The 17,662-nt window shown below is 49.3% G+C and overlaps 1 protein-coding gene across 1 annotated transcript in view; it reads left to right on the top strand.

The window, feature by feature from the left end:
• Positions 1-17,662, top strand: part of LOC144120090 (scoloptoxin SSD14-like) — a 105,030-nt gene that overhangs the window by 41,108 nt on the left and 46,260 nt on the right. The window contains exons 8-9 of the mRNA XM_077652552.1: positions 13,711-13,951; positions 14,390-14,506. Of these exons, the coding sequence (XP_077508678.1) occupies positions 13,711-13,951; positions 14,390-14,506 (358 nt within the window). The remainder of the gene's footprint in view (positions 1-13,710; positions 13,952-14,389; positions 14,507-17,662) is intronic.

Here is a 17,662-nt window from a genome sequence, read left to right as displayed (position 1 = left end):
ACAAAGAACACAACTGATAAATGACGCTCCTGCACTAAGCAAAATCCTGGGCAGAAACTTCTTCGTATCGTTTCTTTGAATGCACAGAGTGTGCGCAATAAACCAGAACAGCTTGAATGCATTTTGCTATCATATGATCCTCACATAGCCAGCATAACAGAAACGTGGCTTCACGCTGATATCCCAGATAGTTGCATATTTCCACCTTCATATGTTTGTTATCGGAAAGGTCGTGAAACTAAAGGTGGTGGTGTTGCAATTCTTGTAAACTGTGGACTTTTATCTTTTTCACTGTGTGATGACCCCCATAATGCGCAGGTCCACACGGGACGGAGAGGCAAAGAGACACCGTATGGCTCAGTTTAAACAAACAGGTATATTCAATAATTAGACATGATTAAGATTATACATCAGAGGCTGGGGCGTCCGAGCTTACGTGCCGACGACTTCATGGGGGCGATGGAGTGGCTCCGGAGTTGGGCTCGAGCGGTTGCTGGCAGAAGCTGCACGCCGACGGGCTTCGGCGCTGAAGGCCCTCTTGGCGAACGATGTCGTCCTGAGCGTGTATGCAGTAGAATTTCAATAGTCGTCCGTTTCTTCGAGGATGGTTCACAAACCCTTCCTCTAGTGTCGTTCGGCTTGGAAGATGAACAGGAGGCGAGCTTGTAGATGATGACAGCAGAGCATAATTTTACAACATACATATACAGAGAGTTAAACTGGAAAAAGCAGAACTGAATTTACAAAAGAACAAACTTTGCACTACTTTACTCATCGACCGGGCAGGTTAGTGCCTAAGTAGCATCACATTACATGCTAAGCATGGAGCCCCAGCTCAGACTGGACTGCATCCGTTTACATGTGCTTTTAAGCACTTGATTAACAAAGGACTAAGGGCGGTCATTTCCAGTGGCCCGCCCAAAGCATCAATTCTCCAATCCAAAATAACATGCGAGATGGGGACAACCCCTTGGGTTGGGCTTAGCCTCGAACCCAGAGTCTGTTAACAATACAAACTAAATAAACAACAAAAACGCCACCACTCTCTCTCAAGTGAGAGTATACACAGGCTCTCTCTTCGGAGCTAATTCACTAGCGCCTGTCTTTCCACATTCTTGGCGAGTACTGCCTGTCCGCCATGACAGGTGTCCGTCACGGCCCTTCTGGGAATGCGCTTTTGTTCACGAGGCACGGCGGGAAGCTGTGGGTGCCTTCCCGGCGATAGCCCACGTCGAAAGGGGAAGGAGGGAAAGAATGTTGTCTTCGCGGTAGCGCATAGCGTCGGCTGTGGTACGGCGCGCTCTGGCCCGCTGACAGCTCCCTTGTCCTGGAATGTGCCCGGGAGGGCCGCACCTGGAACGGCCACGCAAATTCGGGAGGATAAAGCCTGTTTCCCCGCGGCGGCGGCGGCGGGTCCGGTTGTTCTGGTCGTCACTCAAAGAGCATGGCTGGGTAATTGATGATGCCGCTGTCACGGCGGCGGGTCCCTTCGTTCTGGTCGTCACTCAAAGTGCATGGCTGGGTAATTGATGATGCCGCTGTCATCTGGGTCTCCGTCTACGCCGCGCCGTGGAACGCGGAACCTCGCAGCACACAAGGAATGTCACACTCGCTCACCCTCCAGAAGAATGTTCTCCGAACATTTGAGTCCCTGCAGCTCCCCTTGTCTTTCTGAATCGCCTCGCACAGTGCGTCCGACAAAACACTTTTCGCTGCACTCAACACCACTGCACAACACCAATGCCTCCGCTGTCATAACTGGCGTCTCCAGGGGCAGCACTGATCTTCTTTTACAGATAAACATGAAACTCAGCACCCAAGCCTCTCCTTCCTAGTCCAAACTGGACGAAATAAATTTACCACAGTTACAAAGGAGCTCCCACTTCTAGCACGATCACGGCACAGACAAAAATATAGATAACGAAAGGAAGTAGGGCAGGTTCTGCATGCGCTCCGCATGCTCTCCTGTGAAGGTGTTACTTAATGACAGAAAGGTTTAACTATTAACTCCGATAACTTAACACATACGCATATAGCAATGTTATGAGCTGCGGCATTACACAATTCTAACCAGTTCACAACTCCGCTCTGTTTACGCCATTAGTCCGACTTAGCTTTCCGATTTCGCAGCGGATATCGGCCTTCATGAGTCATACTAAGTAAGTCTGTGCCCCTTTGTCTGCTTTGGGACTCGCGAGGGCTCGTGGCAGGAGCCTCTCCTGGCGTTATCTGCGCGACAACCTCGCGCGCTTCTTCTTCTAGCAATGCATGAAGTAAATCCGGTGGCATTCCGGCCGTCACCTCGGGCGCCTGCCGAACAAATGCAGGAGAGGGCGTTTCTTGCGAACTATCTGCGCGCTCCGCTTCACTTCTGTCCCCATCAAAATCCGCGCTTTCCCTTTCCTCATTTCGTGAATACTGAACCGGTGCCGACTTGAGGCGATTTGCGTGTATCCTTATCAAACGCCGGTTCACGTCTCGGACTCTGAAGTTTACCGGAGAAAGCTTCTCGACAACCTCGCACGGTCCTCTCCACTTCGTCTGGAACTTACGAGCTAGCCCAATCTGCCTTTGGCAGTTTTCAATGTACACGCTGTCCCCCACATCAAACGGCGCGTCTCTAGCACTGCGATCGTGCACCTCCTTTCTGCGCTTCGCCGCTTTCTTTAAGGACTCCTTTGCGATGTCCCTCGCCACTTGCAAGCGCGATTCTAGCTCAACCTTATAGTCGTCCAGTGAAGCGTATGGGACACGACGGGGGCCCTCTGGCACTTCACTAGGCTGGTCCGGGTCTCGGCCGTAGAGAAGAAAGAATGGCGATTCGCCCGTGCTCTCGTGTGCTGCGGAATTGTAGGCAAACATTGCATACGGGAGCCACAAGTCCCAGTCCCGCTGGTCGCGCGAAACAAAATGCGACAGGAACCCGGCCACGGTTTGGTTCAGTCGCTCCACCGCGCCGTTGCAAGCCGGATGGTACGGTGTTGTCTGCTTCTTAGCGATCTTAAGCAGCTCGCAAACTCTCCTCATTAGCTGCGACACGAAGTTCGTTCCCCGATCTGTCAAGAGTTGCCTCGGGGGTCCATGTCGGAGCACGATCTGTTCGACAAATGCTCTTGCAACCGTGTCTGCCTTCTGATCTGGGAGTGCTACCGCTTCCGCGTATTTTGAAAGGTGATCGACAAATACTAAAATGTACTTGTTTCCGGAAGTGGTCGTGGGCAATGGGCCCATTATGTCCATACCTGTCCGCTCGAAGGGAGCCGAAACCTCAGGGAACGGCTGAATTGGAGCTGGTCTTCGTCCCTTGGGTGTTTTTCTTTCGAGACAGGAATGACACTTCGCACAGTAGTCTCTAACATCCTGTCGCATGCCACTCCAAAAGTACAAACGCTCCACACGCCTGCGTGTCTTCGCTACGCCAAAATGACCGGCGCATGGCGCATCGTGAAACGCGCGAAGAACCCTTTCTGTCCACGACCGAGGTATGACGACTCTCTCCCAAGCGGTTTTCTCTGGTCTCCCTTTCCTGGTTGGCCTCGTGCGCCGACACAGGGTGCCGTCTTTGCCAATGAAATAACCTAGCTGTTCGGGGTGAGACGGTGCGTCCTCTAAGCTTTCGATTATTCGCTTCAGGTCCGGATCTTTGCACTGCTCTGTGCGTAATTAGGCGGGGTCGACTACGGGGACAAACTCATCTATAGCTGCCACGGCAGCTGTGCGGTTGAGTGCATCAGCATTCAGATGCGTCTTTCCTGACTTGTGCTCAACTTCAAAGCAGTATTCCTGCAGGTGTAGATTCCATCTAGCGAGTCGCGAGCTAGGGTCCCTGACACTCATCACCCATTTCAGAGGATGGCAGTCTGTGACTAGCTTGAGTTTGCGGCCGTAAAGGTAGCATCTGAAGTGCTTTACTGCCCAGACAACGGCGAGGCACTCCCTTTCCGTAGCTCCGTACTTTTGCTCTGTGGGGCTCAGCTGTCGGTTAGCAAAAGCAACGGGATGTTCTTTGCCCTCGATAACCTGAGATAGCACGGCACCCACTGCGAACTTTGACGCATCTGTGGCCATAACGAAGGGCAAATTAAAATCCGGGTGGCGCAACAGCGGTGCACTCATTAGCTTCCTTTTCAGGGCCCCAAAAGCATTCTCCGCGTTTTCGTCCCAGCGAAAGGCGACATTTTTGGCTGTTAAGGCGGTGAGCGGCTTAGCGAGCTTGGCGAACTCCTCTATGTGCCTTCGGTAGTAACCGATCAGGCCGAGAAACTGCCGGACCTGGCGGACGCTAGTCGGGGATGGAAAATCCGAGACACACCTTAGTTTCTCAGGGTCCGGTCGCACGCCGTCAGCTGAAACAACGTGCCCGAGGTATTTCACCTCGTTTTTGAGGAATTGGCACTTAGAGGGCTTCAGCTTGAGACCCGCTCCTCTTAGTCGCACCAAAACCTGCTCAATATCGCGCAAATGGTTCTCAAAACTGTCACTGTATATGATAATGTCATCCATATACACGAAGCACAGCCTCCCCAGAAGACCTGCCAGGATAACATCAGCGGTTCTCTGCCAGACAGCAGGGCTGTTGGCCAGACCCATCGGCATTCTTTTCCATTCATAGTGCCCTGAGGGCGTGTTGAATGCCGTTTTCTCGGCATCTGCCGGATCCATTGCTATCTGCCAGAATCCCGCCGCCATGTCCACTACCGTGAAGTACCTGGCAGAGCCCAGCTGAGAAAGCGTCTCCTGTATATTGGGGATGGGGTATGGATCGATGCGAGTTACGGCATTTATTTTGCGGTAGTCCACTACCAATCGATACGAGCCATCTGGCTTTTCCACCAATAGTGCTGGTGCTCCCCAGGGTGACTTTGAGTGTTCGACAAAGCCGCGATCAATCAGGTCCTGCACCTGCCGCTCCATCTCCTCACGTTGGGAGTAAGGAATCCTGTACGCACGCTGGTAAACGGGCGATGAAGTGCCGGTTTCTATCCTGTGCTTTATAACGCCACAGCAGCCCAAATCCAGGTTGGACGCGGCGAATACCTCCGAGTAGTCGTTCAGCAAACCAGCCAGAGCCTCCCTCTCCCTGGATTTTACGTGAGAAAGATCGAACGACACCTTTGGAGCAGCCGAAGGACTAGCATGCTCTACAGTTGCGAGTACCGTATCGGTGGGCTCACGTTGCTCTATCGCAGAGGTGAAGAAAGCCAATGTTTTGTTCTTGGGAAGGCTCAGTGGCTGCTGGCTACAGTTAACCACCCGTAGGGGCACTCTGTGGGCGTCATTAACTGTCACGAGGCACGCGGCTGCCTTCAGGCCATTGCTGAGAGAGTCGACCGGCTCAAGCACTCCCACGGCGCCGCTCTCTACATCTGAAGGCACAAACGCGTACAAAATGTGCTCCGACCAAGGAAGGACGACCGCCTCCTCGACCAACCGGACGCAACCCGCGAATATACCTTCTCCAATGATCCCACTGTTTGACGGGTGTCAATATCGGTAATGCGAATCTCAGCCCCTCTCCTGTTCAAAAACGGAACTTTTGAGCCGCCCGCATTAACCTCTTCCTCAGAGAATGAGACTACTACCTTCCCTTTTCTCAAAAAATCCTGCCCTAATATACCTGACACTCCGTTTGGCAGAGACACCGTGTCCGGGCATACGTAGCAGGGGTGCTCCAATGCAATTCCGCCGAGAGAGAAGTGTAACCGGTAGAGTCCACTTATGCCAAGAGGATCCCCCGTTATGCCTACAAATTTGGTTGCCATACCACCAGACGCTTCCAACACCTCGCGGTCCCCCTTCCTTCGAAGCGTGTTAAAACTGCTCTCCTTAAGCAATGTCACCTTTGACCCCGTATCTATCAACAATTCCATGCAACAACCATTTAACTTGCAACGCACAACAGGGCATGCCTCGTCGGCCACACAAACTACCACCACCTCATCATCCACTGCTCCCTCCCCACGCTCCTCAGGCTGGGGAGGACTAACTAGTTTTTTGTCTCGGTATCTGGAGCCCCGCTGTAGGCTTGCTTAGGGCGTGTCTCGCCTGCTTCTCTTTGTGGCTCCCCACGGCGCACGTTTTGGCAGAATCTGGCGATGTGTCCGCGACCCTGGCAAGCGAAGCATACGATTTCTTCAAAATCTCGCATACCGCGCCTGTAGCTTTGTGGCGGTCTCCGGTTTCCAGCGAATGAGCGCTGTTGAGCGCGCGCTTCAACCTGGCGTTCTACCTGCTGAGATAGCAGCTGTTCTAAGCGATCTAATCGCTCTGTCAAGAGAGCAACCTCAGGGTTGAGCACCGCTCTCTCTATGACGCGCACTCTCGCTGCGGCTGTCGTTAGCGCCTCATTTCGTTCCTCATCCAATGCGGCCTCCACGGCTTGGTCGAAATTGCTCGGCTTGCGCGAGAGCACGAACCGGCGCACGGGGTCTTGCAGACCAGCCACGAACAAAGCGGTCATTTCCTCTTTAAGTATATCCTCCGCGTATTTCTTCTTAAGCTGGTCTCCTTCCTCCTCCCTGCTTAACGTATCGCGCGCTAAGCGCTGAAGCCGTGACGCAAACGTTCGCACGTCCTCCCCTACCATCTGTCCGGCGTCACGGAACCTCTGTACTCGCACGTGACGTGGTTCAGTGTCAAAATGCTCAAACGCGAGCTTCTTAAATTCCGCAAATGATTTTGTGGATTTTACTTTTTCGTCTCGCCATGCAAAATCATGAGCAGCTCCTGCCATCTTACACCTCGCCATTCCCAGCATTTGAGCATCGGACCATCCCCCCATTTTCCCAATCTCTTCTAGCATGGAAAAGAAATCGCAGATTGGAACCCCTGTCTTATCTCCCGTAAACGTCGGAATGACGCTTCCTAATGCCAGCATGCTTGCTCCGAGCGACGGCTGTGGAGTGGGAGCTCCCTCAGATAAAGACATTTTTTTTTCAAGCCCTCCGGTGCCTCAAGCCTCTCAAATGGGGGTAAAAGTCCCACAATCAGTCCCGTGATTCCCTTTTGATTACAATTTTGAAGTCATGAATGTCGCAGCATTCAGAGGACATTTGCTTTTGAGACCCCACTTCTGACACCAGTGTGATGACCCCCATAATGCGCAGGTCCACACGGGACGGAGAGGCAAAGAGACACCGTATGGCTCAGTTTAAACAAACAGGTATATTCAATAATTACACATGATTAAGATTATACATCAGAGGCTGGGGCGTCCGAGCTTACGTGCCGACGACTTCATGGGGGCGATGGAGTGGCTCCGGAGTTGGGCTCGAGCGGTTGCTGGCAGAAGCTGCACGCCGACGGGCTTCGGCGCTGAAGGCCCTCTTGGCGAACGATGTCGTCCTGAGCGTGTATGCAGTAGAATTTCAATAGTCGTCCGTTTCTTCGAGGATGGTTCACAAACCCTTCCTCTAGTGTCGTTCGGCTTGGAAGATGAACAGGAGGCGAGCTTGTAGATGATGACAGCAGAGCATAATTTTACAACATACATATACAGAGAGTTAAACTGGAAAAAGCAGAACTGAATTTACAAAAGAACAAACTTTGCACTACTTTACTCATCGACCGGGCAGGTTAGTGCCTAAGTAGCATCACATTACATGCTAAGCATGGAGCCCCAGCTCAGACTGGACTGCATCTGTTTACATGTGCTTTTAAGCACTTGATTAACAAAGGACTAAGGGCGGTCATTTCCAGTGGCCCGCCCAAAGCATCAATTCTCCAATCCAAAATAACATGCGAGATGGGGACAACCCCTTGGGTTGGGCTTAGCCTCGAACCCAGAGTCTGTTAACAATACAAACTAAATAAACAACAAAAACGCCACCACTCTCTCTCAAGTGAGAGTATACACAGGCTCTCTCTTCGGAGCTAATTCACTAGCGCCTGTCTTTCCACATTCTTGGCGAGTACTGCCTGTCCGCCATGACAGGTGTCCGTCACGGCCCTTCTGGGAATGCGCTTTTGTTCACGAGGCACGGCGGGAAGCTGTGGGTGCCTTCCCGGCGATAGCCCACGTCGAGAGGGGAAGGAGGGAAAGAATGTTGTCTTCGCGGTAGCGCATAGCGTCGGCTGTGGTACGGCGCGCTCTGGCCCGCTGACAGCTCCCTTGTCCTGGAATGTCCCCGGGAGGGCAGCACCTGGAACGGCCACGCAAATTGGGGAGGATAAAGCCTGTTTCCCCGCGGCGGCGGCGGCGGGTCCGGTTGTTCTGGTCGTCACTCAAAGAGCATGGCTGGGTAATTGATGATGCCGCTGTCACGGCGGCGGGTCCCTTCGTTCTGGTCGTCACTCAAAGTGCATGGCTGGGTAATTGATGATGCCGCTGTCATCTGGGTCTCCGTCTACGCCGCGCCGTGGAACGCGGAACCTCGCAGCACACAAGGAATGTCACAACTGCCAGCAGTTGATTAAGATCATGAAAGCGTTTTTTTTCAAAGTTGAACTTAGTGGCAGTAGTGTAATTATCGCTGGTGTTTACAGGTTACCTGGTTCCTCGCCAGAATTTTTGTCAAAACTTTACGATCACTTATAGAAGTACCGTGATCAAAATATAATAGTTGCTGGAGATTTAACCTCCCCTGTATTAACTGGCTGGAAATGAAGTGTGGTCCTGTGGATGTTTATAGTTCCGAAGTGTTGTTTGACATGTTGCTTGCATTTAACCTTAATCAAACAGTATTTTTTCCAACACGCGTAACAGATTCTGCTTCCTCAATTTAAGACCTTTTGTTTTGTTCTAACCACTTTCAGGAACGTGCAACGGAGGCTCATGATGACATTTCCGATCATAAACTTATTTACTTCATTTGTGTTTTTTTACGAAAGGCGAGTTCTTGTAAACGAAGCCTGTTGTTGTTGAGAACTATTCCGCCGCAGATGTTCAAATTGCACATTATTAAGAGGATTGCCTTTTCTTCTTCATTGATGATGACGTTGAAGTATTATGGACTAAGTTGAAATCTTGGTGTCACCACTGCATAGAAAACATTATCCCAGAAAAGCTGGAAAAAGTTGGTCGAGGGAGCCCTTGGATAAACAGAGATCTGCTCCAGATAAAACGTAGGTTGAAGCGCTGTAGGAAATTAAAGCGCGCTGGCGACGAGGTTGTTACAGAACTAAACTCTATACGCACAATTAAGTTGCGAGAGTCTCGGGAACGTTACTACACTGACACTTTCTGCCGTTTTGCTTCAGAAAGCCCACCACGAAAGTTCTGGCCGTTCCTAGGGAACAAAAATCTTCGACGAATCGAGGAGATAGTGGCAGGCAACACTGTCGTTGCAGACTGCCAGCAAATAGCAGAAATGTTTAACTCTCACTTTCAAAGCGTGTTTTCAAACTTACATGTATTTCTTGTAAGGTGCTCGAGCATATTCTTGTGAAATATTTCAATACCTTCTTAGATACAAACAAGATTATAAACAAAGCGCAACATGGGTTCAGGCACGGCTTTTTCATTAACACGCAATTGATAGCAACCGTCTACGAAATCGCTGAAGTTCTAGATATTAATAGCCAGGTAGATATATTATTTTTGAATTTATCCAAGCATTTGATAGGGTGCCTCATAATAAATTAATCCTGAAGATGAAAACAGTTAGTATACCTTCAAAAATAATCAATTTGGTTATATCGTACTTGAGTAACAGAAAACAGTATGTATAGACATAGACGGCTCTTGTTCTGAAAATTTAGATGCCTACTCGGGAGTGCCCCAGGATCTGTAAGAGGACCAGTTCTATTTGATATTTATATCAATATTCTGGTCTACTCTGTCAGGCCAACTGTGTCACTTAAACTGTTTGCAGACGACTATGCCATTTTTACTACCATAAATTCTGTTACGGATCAACTCGAGCTGAACGCAAATCTAAACTTACTAGCAGAATGGTGTGATAAATGGGACTTGATGATTAACATTGAAAAGACTGCATATGTGTGTTAATAATAGAAGTAAAAAACTGGTATTTTCATATAACATGGGCGGAAATATGATTAAACAAGTAGTGGAATATAAGTATTTAGGAGTCACAATTACAAACAGGCTTAAATGGACGGCGCACATCGATAACATATGCTCTTCAGCTCATAAAAAATTAGGCTTCTTAAAACACAAATTAGGAAGATCGTCAAGTGATCTGAGAAGTAAGGCGTACAAAGCGCTAGTAAGACCTTCCTTCGAGTACGCTAGTATTGTGTGGGACCCTCACACAACGGTAGATATAGAAAAAATTGAAAAAATTCAGAGGCTAGCCGCGCGTCTTATATACAACGGCTACAAACGCCGCGACTCTCCATCTACTATGCTGCAAGAAGCAAAGCTTGAATGCTTAAGAGAACCGAGAAAAACGGCTCGAATTAAATTTTTTGGTTGTTTGTATTTTCAAAACTAGGCATAGACACCCAGGATTTCATAACTAAACAGTCATGTAAGAAATCTCGTCATAAGCATAAACACTACATTGAACCCATTTTTGCCCGCACGAATGCCTATAAGTATTCATTTTTTCCTAATGCGATTACTGATTGCAACGGACTGCCTCATGATTCTCCTTTGCTTGCCTGCCCTGAGTAATTTCAACCGTCGGTTGGCGCTGCCTGTGACATGCTGCGTTGTTGACACTGCGTATTGTTTCTTTCATCCTGTGTCTAACGTGTATAAGTGTTGGTCGTCCTTTTTGTTGATCGTGTTTCTTTTTTTTCTTTCAAGGTCGAAGTTTTGTACTCTATTGTTTTGTACTGTGCCTCTCCTGCTTGGACCGTATTAGGTCCGCAGCATGTGATAAATAAATAAAACAAAAATAAAATAAAAAACTGTGGATGTGAAACATGCTATGCAGCATGGTGCACTGCTACAAAGGGTGGATTTATGGATCTTCCTAAAGGGGCGTAGTCTCATTTGAAACATGTATCTCTTAGACTTCTTTTGTTGAGAAAAAAGGGTTCGGCATGGTTTTCTTATGTAAAATTTACGGCTTTCGAAGGGGGGCGACTCCCCAACCCCCCACAAATCCTCCCCTGCCGTGCTACTATGGGCCCTGTCGGCCTTCTCCGTTTCTGCCACTTCTGAGTGGCTCTTGGAGTTGTGAATCAGAAGTCATTGTTGGCACGGCCACAATTATGAACATGTTCTGATACTGCATTTTGCATTCAGTGTGAAGAACTCAAACTTTTTAGTATACTGGCCCATCCTCCCTGCTGCATGAAAAAACATTCCTGGCGTGGCCAGCCGCAAGGAATATGATATGAAGATAAATACAGTTTTCCAGGCCAAAAAAAAGTTGCAGGATTTTTCTTGTCCTCTCTGCTGCAGCAGAAGGCACTGTTGACAGAGCCAGGTGCCCAAACATACGCAATGGAGGCAGGTTGCAACATTCAACAATAAGAGCAGCATTAAAAGACAGCTGGGGTGTGACCATGCATGGCAGCACTGATCACGACTCAGCCAAAAGCACACAGGTGCACACTCATTCAGCATAAAACTGAGAGGGTTGTGCAATCCACCAGATAGCGTGTGGCCAGTATGTGGGCCACTATTATGCGAGCATATCACGCAAACAGCCCGATACCAGAAACCTTACTCAGAGATCTCATGCATGAAATTCTAAATTCATTCTAGCAAATAATGATTTCTGTACAATCCCATGAGCACATTCAACAGCTCTCCACTCAAAAATCATTATGCTCTCAAATACAAAGTGTTGCAGGGAGCCATTTAAATATAAGACTCGTGCCAGCAAGCTGGACACGAAGCTTTAAAGGCAGTACTTTACACTGCATTAAGGTGGAATAGTTGGTTCGGAAGCATCATGACGTGCACAGCGCAATCCAATACACACAGCACAACGAATGGAATGAAGGATGATACACGACACAGAGTAACGAGTTCGACTTCAGGGGCACCATGTGTAACAGTTTATATAAGAAAAAAAAAGAACACGCTTTTAAAAGTATATGCTAGATTAGGTTTTCTTCTGCTATATTCTGGCAGCAGCTGCGTATTTACACACAATCTCACTGAACTAAAATTTTGTGCCTTTCACCTGATCTGGTGAAATTAACCTTCTATCCCTGCGATTAACACGTGACTAGGATGGACCAGATGTAAGTATACCAGTATATTTCGCCAAGTGCAGTCTGCAAGCAACTCAGGGGTACATACCTCCGCCGTCGCAAAACGACGCAGGCAAAAGCGGCAATAGACACTGCGTACTATGGTGGGCCACCGTAATAAGTGAAAGTTCCTTCCCGCGCTTACCGCAGTTGCGATAAGTTCCATCGCCGAATGCTACTTGATTATGGCCATGCAAGGCCGGACTGTTTCATTCAAACGAGAGAGCGGGGACTGTGCGGATACGACACGGCAAAGAGCAATAACTGGAAGGAGCCGAATGTCTCGCACGAACGCTTCCGACGTCTCCCGTGCATGAACAACGGCCAGAAACCAAGCGCCACTCGCACGGGAGTCTCTTTAGGCCGGCTCCTTCGCGTGGTTTGAAACGCGCGCGCGGAGAAACGTAAACAAGAGCGCGCCCCGGACGACGTGGCGCCGAGCTCGTTTCCGGCTTCAAAACATGTCACGTGACGGCCTATCATCTAAATTTTTGTTCAATGCAGAAGGCTAAGAACTTACAGGGCTACACTTAAGTCTGCTTAAGAATGGAAATGCGAAAGCTTTTCCCTTTCCTCTCTTTCTGCTTTCATTTTTTTTATGAACTGTTCCTTAATCAACGTTTACATTTCGTTTTATTTACCATACAATTTACTATTGACAGTTTGTGCGGACAACTTTCGTCTAGAGCTTCTGTCCACGCCACTCGTGAGTCAAGACAGGCTTACGCCTTGAAACTTTTCCTGCGGAACGCTCTGCTGGGGAGGGCGAGCGGAGCGAAACGTATAAACCCGCCGGGTCAAATGCTCCTCCCGGACTTAGTAGCCGCTGCCGCTGACATGTTCAGAGAGTGCGAGCTGGTGGTTTGATCCGGTCCATCAATCACAGTATGACACGCCGCACCCCGTCTCCACTCTCTTCACCCCTCCGCTCTGATTGGCGACTGCGGTTTCTTTCTCGCCATCAGTCTCCTCCCACCCTCTCTCCTTCTTCTCTCTCGTACTTTCCTTCGCCTCCCCGAAAATCGAGAGGATGATTGCTCCCCTCTATACTTAGCCTATTCTTCACCGAAGCTTGCACGCCAATGCCGGACACACTCTTCGATAATTCACGTTCTAATGCTAACGAACTAAAAATGTAGTCCGCAGAGGATGCTCTGAGGTGAACTTCAGTGCATGTTTACAATGAAGATTAATGAAAAAGCTTTATCTGAAGCTGTGGACCACATAGCGTGAGATGAAGAAGCAGATTTGCAGCGAGTGGCAGGATTTGAAAGATACGTAATCAGAGAACATGCTTCGGCTGACAACCCAGCTTGAATGCAGACGGAGAGATGGACGTAGACGCAACGCCTAATGTCTCGTTCAAACTTTGTGTTATAGTACAGTGGCAGACTCAATACCATGGGAGTGGCGACGGCAGTAGAACAAGAGGTGCTAAGATGAGTGCAGGAATTTCTTTAAAAATGAGTTAATGGGAGGCGACGCTTTAATAAAAGAGCGCGCAAGCAGCTTCCTGTCCTGCGATCTGCCTGGCTGGGCTGACGGTGGTGGTCGAACCTATATTTCAAAGACCGTACTTGGGCAAATACGCAGATTCGGAGCCCGGCTCCGCTCGGAGGCAACGGGAGTGTGGTGCAACAACCACATGAACGCATTTTCGACGCCGAGCGTGGAGAGCGACCGCACCGTGCCGCCTTCTGAGAACAACTACATCCGCGCCGGATTCCGGCCCGCCTCGTCGTTCGCTCCCGCCATAGTGGTGGACGCCGCAGGCGACGTTGTGCTCGCCGTTTGTGCTACCGGCGGACAGCTGATCGTCTCCGCCTTGGTCCAGGTACGACTGTGAACCCTCAAGCATCTACACAGGGCGCGAGCCTTGCTTCTGTAGCACATGTCTAAAGTTGTAAGCTAGTCTTCTTGCATTCGTATAGACAAGACTGATGAAGGAAATGTGCGAAAGCACACATATAACTTTTAATCGAAGTGTAGTGACTGTAAGCTGTGCTTTCTGCTCGCTAATAACTGTAATATGTTAAAATCGAGTACTTTGGTATGAGTTCTTTACGATGGAAGCGCCTTGCAAGCTCATTACAAGGCATTTTTGAGACGGAGGTCAACTTTCCCAGTCTGCCCCGCAGAAAGTCCTTTATGCAGCTGTCGCTTCGATAGTTGGGCTCATGAGCACAGTTGGGAAACACATTTCCTCGTCACTTCATGACGAAGGCTGGAGACGACGCATGCCGAGAACATTCTACTTTCCCCTGCTTTGCAGGTCATGGTACGAGGCCTGTGGATGCGCCACACCATGAAACAGGCCATCGACGCGGGCCGCTTGCACAACCAGCTCTACCCCGACAACGTCGTATGGCACGAGAATAACACTGACAAGGTTGGAAATTTTGCATGCAATCGTGTCAAATGGTTTTCTATGATTGATAGGATTAAAAAATGGCTGATTTTCAACGTGATTTGAACCTTGTTATACGAGCGAAAGCTCTGTTAAGCCTGATGAGACACGGTTCGCTTGCTTTGAATGTTTTATTTTTGCACATAAAAGGCTTCACCCCCGTCTTTCGGTGGCTTGAGTAAGGTGAAGACTGTTTTATGGCCTGTAAAGTAATTGCTTGCAGTTGGAACTTGGGTAACTATGACATTAGAACTAGGCGGTACGTGATGCCCACTGTCTCAAAATTAAATGTCGAGGTCAAGTGTCAAGGTCAAAGGACAAGGTCAGGTACCCAATGGTAGTCATATGATCACGTGGTCATACTACCATAGCTTGGGCTATACCACCAAGCAGTTAACTTCAGTTTTACCTAGTGAGGCATTGAAAGTCATTGTCGGTGTGGTGCCCACTGTATCAAATCAAATGTCAGGACAAGGTCAGTTACCCAAAAGTCACAGTCATATAATCATGTGTTCATATTGCCATAGCTTGGGCCATACCACCGTGCAGTTAAGTTCGTTTTGACCATTGTCTCTTCCACATCGAAATCGGAAGTTGTACCTAGAGGAGTAGAACTTCTGTTCTAAATGCTCACAGGCGATCACTCATCTGTTTTTAGGACTAAACTGTTGTTACCCCATTGATTACGATAAAGCATTTGACTCAGTGGAAACCTCAGCAGTCATACATGCATTGCGGAATCAGGGTGTAGGAGAGCCTTATGTCAAAATACTGGAAGATATATGGAGCAACTGCACAGCTAGCATAGTCAGCGATAAAATTCCAATAAGGAGTGGCGTCAGACAGGGAGACACTATCTCGCCAATGCTATTCACCGCCTGTGGACACGGGGTACTCCGAGGCCTGAATTTGGAACAGTTGGGGATAAGAGCTAATGGGCACCTAAATAATCTGCGATTCGCTGATGACATTGCCTTGCTGAGTTACTCAGCAGATGAACTGCAAATCATGTTCAGTGAGTTAGACAGGCAGAGCAGAACCATGGGCCTAAAAATTAACATGCAGAAAAGCAAAGTAATGCTCAATAGTCTAGCAAGGAAACAGCAGTTCACAATTGGTTTGGTTTTTTTTGGGGAAAGGAAATGGCGCAGTATCTGTCTCATATATCTTTGGACACCTGAACCGCGCCGTAAGGGAAGGGATAAAGGAGGGAGTGAAAGAAGAAAGGAAGAATAGGTGCCGTAGTGGAGGGCTCCGGAATAATTTCGACCACCTGGGGATCTTTAACGTGCACTGACATCGCACAGCACACGGGCGCCTTAGCGTTTTTCCTCCATAAAAACGCTGCCGCCGAGGTCGGGTTCGAACCCGGGAACTCCGGATCAGTAGTCGAGCGCCCTAACCACTGAGCCACCGCGGCCTTTTTCACGACGCGACTGCGCATGCGCCCATCCCCTGGCGGCGGTGTCGCGAAACATATTGGAAGGGTCGCGCGCTCCACTCGAGACCGGCCGTTGAAGTGTAAACAATCCGGCTTCCTACGCAGGGTGCGTTGCTGCAGCCGTCGGGCGTTCAGCGCGACGCATTTCGCGATGCCTACGACATGTGTTGCATACGGCTGCAATGCCCAATATGTAAAGGGAAGCAAACTCGGATTTTTTTTCGCTTTCGGAACGCTTCCCGGGACAGCTTCGACGCAAAGCGTGGATAAAAGCAGTTCTCCGGCTCGACGATCGTGACCGCCCTTGGGCACCATCAAGCACGTCAAGACTGTGCAGGAATCACTTTGTGACAGGTACGGACGAGGTACTGCGGTTAAATGCGTGTGCAGTCTATCACAAAAGGTTTTATTCATGGCCAGGAAGGCATCGAATGTCACCGCGGCATTTAGACTTCGTTCCGACGCTTTTTGCTTTCTCAAGCAAAAAGGCCGAATGGGCAAGTGCTGTGAGCCGCTTTCAACGCGCGATGGAGCGGGCAACGAAAAAGTAGCTACGAGAGCATTCACGCATGGTGCTAAAATTTTGTCATAATCTCCTACGGAAATTTCCTTAATTGTTTATGCCACTACACCCTGGCCAATCCCCCAGTGTGGGTATGTGCCATGTATTAAGAGGCAGAAGAAGAAGAAGGTGCGTTATGCGTGTGTTCGAATCATATCCATGATGAAGACCTCTGCGTGGTATCGCCGGAATGCATCAATGTGCGCCTCTCGCGCTCGTCTTTATGGACGCGCATGCTTGTTTAACCTATGCAGCGGTGTGCTGTGGGAAAATACAGTGAAATGCTAGCAGAGCTGCTTTGTTGCGAGTACGCTTGTGCTTTTATAGCTCGTGTAGCAGTTTCTGCAGCGCTTGAACACAACGATTGCTTGTGAAAACTGTGGTCCCCAGTCGTATTCTGTACTACGGCGTGCACGATGTAGTATCCACCTTTCATAAATGGCAGGCATATGCAGCGGAAAACGCCAACCTCACTGATCGGGGATATTTCATTGAACATTATGTTCCGAATGTAGCCTTCATCTCTGAAGCGGCGGCCCTTGCTCAGCTGGTGTTCTCATCGCATGCCGGATGACCGGAGATACTGAAGAATTTGCTCTTCGGTAGGCACTGCAGCCTGCCTCGGACTTTGCACCCAGCCATCAGTCAATCCTAGAAGTCCTCCAGGTACCAGGTGCTGCCCAGGACACGCCATCGTCGACAGATTCCAACAAAACGTGCTCCGGAGCGGCACTCAGTCCGGCCGGGCTGGGCGCGCAGTACCCTACCAGTGAGCTTCCATCGTTGTACGCGAGGTGGCAGCACAGGAAAATGAAAAAGGCGGATTGGCAACGAGGTGCTGGAAGTCTAAAGGAATACGTCTACTCATGGCAGGTAGTGACAGCTCATCCGGATCATGAGAGGGAAATAACTAGAAGGATAACAATGGGGTGGAGCGCATATGGCCGGTTCTCTCAGATCATGAATGGTAGGTTACCAATATCCCTCAAGAGAAAAGTATACAACAGCTGTATCTTACCGGTACTCACCTACGGGGCAGAAACGTGGAGGCTAACGAAAAGAGTTCAGCTTAAGTTAAGGACAACGCAGCGAGCTATGGAAAAGAAAACGATAAGTTTAACGTTAAAGGACCGGA

Source organism: Amblyomma americanum, chromosome 2, assembly GCF_052857255.1.
Source record: "Amblyomma americanum isolate KBUSLIRL-KWMA chromosome 2, ASM5285725v1, whole genome shotgun sequence".
Taxonomy (NCBI): Eukaryota; Metazoa; Arthropoda; class Arachnida; order Ixodida; family Ixodidae; genus Amblyomma; species Amblyomma americanum.
The sequence above is the reverse complement of the archived record's forward strand: the minus strand, read 5'-3'. Positions and strand labels throughout refer to the sequence as shown.